At 63.9% G+C, this 3,256-nt stretch overlaps 1 protein-coding gene across 1 annotated transcript in view; it reads left to right on the top strand.

The window, feature by feature from the left end:
- EMIHUDRAFT_439065 (hypothetical protein) overlaps nucleotides 1–2,899 on the top strand; it is a 5,009-nt gene extending 2,110 nt beyond the window's left edge. The window contains exons 4-11 of the mRNA XM_005757407.1: nucleotides 1–51; nucleotides 390–430; nucleotides 627–687; nucleotides 1,031–1,102; nucleotides 1,179–1,295; nucleotides 1,760–1,819; nucleotides 2,165–2,254; nucleotides 2,557–2,899. Coding sequence (XP_005757464.1) covers nucleotides 1–51; nucleotides 390–430; nucleotides 627–687; nucleotides 1,031–1,102; nucleotides 1,179–1,295; nucleotides 1,760–1,819; nucleotides 2,165–2,254; nucleotides 2,557–2,619 — 555 coding nt within the window. The 3' untranslated portion in view covers nucleotides 2,620–2,899. The remainder of the gene's footprint in view (nucleotides 52–389; nucleotides 431–626; nucleotides 688–1,030; nucleotides 1,103–1,178; nucleotides 1,296–1,759; nucleotides 1,820–2,164; nucleotides 2,255–2,556) is intronic.
- The last annotated feature ends 357 nt before the right edge of the window (nucleotides 2,900–3,256 follow it).

Raw genomic sequence — 3,256 nt, 5'->3', positions numbered from 1 at the left:
GACCTCGGGATCGCAGCGCTGGTCGGCGAGAAGCTGTACAACTTTGGCGAGCTCTCTCTCTCTCTCTCTCTCTCTCTCTCTCTCCCTCCCTCTCTCTCTCTCTCTCTCTCTCTCTCTCTCTCTCTCTCTCTCTCTCTCTCTCTCTCCCTCTCCCTCTCTCTCTCTCTCTCTCTCTCTCCCTCTCCCTCTCTCTCTCTCTCTCTCTCTCTCTCCCTCCCTGTGCCTCTCCCTCTCTCTCTCTCTCTCTCTCCCTCTCCCTCTCCCTCTCTCCCTCTCTCTCCCTCTCCCTCTCTCCCTCTCTCTCTGTCTCTCCCCCTATCTCCCCCTCTCTCCCCCTATCTCCCCCTATCTCCCCCTATCTCCCCCTATCTCCCCGTCTCACAGGCGAGCTGCTCGAGCACCCGGTGGTCGCCACGCTCGAGCAGACACAGTACGCTATCTCCCCCTATCTCCCCCTATCTCCCCCTATCTCACGCTCGAGCAGACACAGTACGCGCCGCCAGAAGCCATAGTTCTTGCGGCCGCCCACGTATTTCTTTTTCTCTCTCTAGGTGCGCCCGTCGCCCATGGGACCGGCATTTCTTGTTTCGGACCGCCGATTTCTTCTCTTCTCTCTCTCTCTCTAGGTACGCGTGGCTCGCCCAGCTACTGCGCGCGTTCAACGGTGGCGACATTGAGCAGTACGAGGCGCTATGTATGTATGTAGTAAGGTGAAGAACAGCCAGGCTCGGACTGGACACCAGCGTGGTATGGGTGGACGCCGGACAGATGATGACGACACGCACGAGCGACACACAGACACAAACAAGCTCACAAGACACACAGCCAGCGGGCTGCCACACACCCTGAGTGGGCGTACACATCACTCAGGGCCACGTCCCCCTAGGCGCTGGTTGCGCGCGAGCACGTGCAGCTCGAGGTGTGAACAGCGTCTCTTCACACCCACTGCTGTGAACAGGCGCTGGTTGCGCGCGAGCACATGCACCTCGAGGTGTGAACAGCGTCTCTTCACACCCACTGCTGTGAACAGGCGCTGGTTGCGCGCGAGCACGTGCAGCTCGAAGCCCAGCCCGCGCTGCTCTCAAACACGCTCTTCCTCAAGGCGAAGAGCAGAGCACGCTGCTGTGCCTCACCCTGCGAGGCTTCACTCGTCCAGACACCTCTTCCTTCATTCACAGGAGAAGATCACGCTCATGTGCCTCACCCAGACCCTCTTCCAGCGCACCGGTCCGGGGGCCGACCGCATCGTCCCGTTCGCGCACATCGCCACCGCCGCCAAGCTGCGGATGGAGGAGGTGGAGATCTGCCCTTGAGATCTGCCGAGATCCGCCCGAGATCTGCCCGAGATCTGCCCGAGATCTGCCCGAGATCTGCCCGAGATCTGCCCGAGATCTGCCCGAGATCTGCCCGAGATCTGCCCGAGATCTGCCGAGATCTGCCCGAGATCTGCCCGAGATCTGCCCGAGATCTGCCCGAGATCTGCCCGAGATCTGCCCGAGATCTGCCCGAGATCTGCCCGAGATCTGCCGAGATCTGCCTCCGTGGGCGCGCGCTGGGTGGGCCTCGCACCTTGTGTGTGTGTGTGTGTGTGTGTGTGTGTGTGTGTGTGTGTGTGTGTGTGTGTGTGTGTGTGTGTGTGTGTGTGCGTGTGTGTGTGCGTGTGTGTGTGCGTGTGTGTGTGTGCGTGTGCGTGCGTGCGTGCGTGCGTGCGTGTGTGTGTGTGTGTGTGTGGAGAAGTGTTCCTGACCTCTTTCCCCAGGTGGAGATCTGCCTCATGCGAGCCCTCTCCCTCGGCATCATCCGCGGCGTCATCGACCAGGTCCATCGCTCCCCATATCAACCCGTATCTCCCCGTATCTCCCCATATCTCCCCATCTCTCATCATCTCGGCATCATCTCGGCTCCCCTCGCCTCCCCTCGCCTCCCCTCGCCTCCCCTCGCCTCCCCTCGCCTCCCCTCGCCTCCCCTCGCCTCCCCTCGCCTCCCCTCGCCTCCCCTCGCCTCCCCTCGCCTCCCCTCGCCTCCCCTCGCCTCCCCTCGCCTCCCCTCCCCTCCCCTCCCCTCCCCTCCCCTCCCCTCGCCTCCCCTCCCCTCCCCTCCCCCTCCCCTCGCCTCCCCTCCCCTCCCCCGTCGGCTCACCTCGGCCCCCTCTCCGCGCGGCCAGGTCAACCAAACTCTCACCGTCACGTGGGTGCAGCCGCGCGTGCTGCAGCAGCCGCAGATCGCAACGATGGCCGAGCGGCTGCAGTCGTGGGCACACACTAGCCGAGCCCACTAGCCGAGAAGCGAGACCCGCCGAGGTTGGCCGAGATCCGCCGAGATTTGCCGAGATTTGCCGGGATTTGCCGAGATTTGCCGAGATTTGCCGGGATTTGCCGAGCGCGTACCTCCTTCCTGTTCTTCCCTCACTCCCCCAAGGAAGGGCGAGCGCGTGAGAGCGGCAGTGTGTGCGGGCGACAGAGCGCCTCCTCAGCGGCTGCTGCCTGCCCTGCCCTAGGCCTCCACGTCTCTACCACCCTCACAGCCCTCACGTATTTCTGTTTCCCCCTGTGCTAGGCCTCCACCGTCTCCTCCACCCTCACAGAGCTCGACGCCCTCACCCCAGAGTTCGCCGCCTGAGCCGAGAGGGGGGGAGGGTTCTGTTCCGAGTCTCCAGAGCCGGCCGCCACCTGCCCCGCGCCACAGTCTGCCCCCCCCCCCCTCCCCGAGCTCTTCTCCGCTTGTTGGCCCGCCTGAGTGAGCGCGCACGGGTGTGTCGGCCTTTCGACGACCGCGTGTGACTCGCTGCTTCCGAGCGGTACCCGCCCCTGTCCGGTCTTGCCGCAGTGCTGGGCTGGTCGCTGGAGCCTTGCCCGGACACAATATAAAGGTAAGATGGCTCTGTGCAGGAGCCAGCACAGCCATTATGGTGTCACATTCCGAGGTTAGCCGGCTCGCCCAGCTGCGCGCCTTCAACGCGGGAGACAAGTAGCCACCTCGTTTTCGAATGGAGGGATCGCCTAGCGCTTAGGGCAACCTGAAACCGCCCTACGGGCAACCCGAATCTAGCGCGCGCCGCACATCGAAGGCTAGCTCACCACTCGGGGAAAAGGTGTGTCGACCCCAAATCGGGTCCGGACTTCGGACCCGATTACGCTGCCGCCTCGCGCGCACCGCTGCTGCCCTCGCCAGCAGCCGCCGCGGTCGCAGTGCCATCGTACGGACTGGCGGTCGACTCGCCACATCGATTTCAACTCACGCGACGCGCTCGGCCTCC

The sequence above is a fragment of the Emiliania huxleyi genome (assembly GCF_000372725.1).
Source record: "Emiliania huxleyi CCMP1516 unplaced genomic scaffold EMIHUscaffold_91, whole genome shotgun sequence".
Classification (NCBI taxonomy): domain Eukaryota; phylum Haptophyta; order Isochrysidales; family Noelaerhabdaceae; genus Emiliania; species Emiliania huxleyi.
Note: the sequence above shows the minus strand (reverse complement) of the source record. Positions and strands in the feature narration are given on the sequence as shown.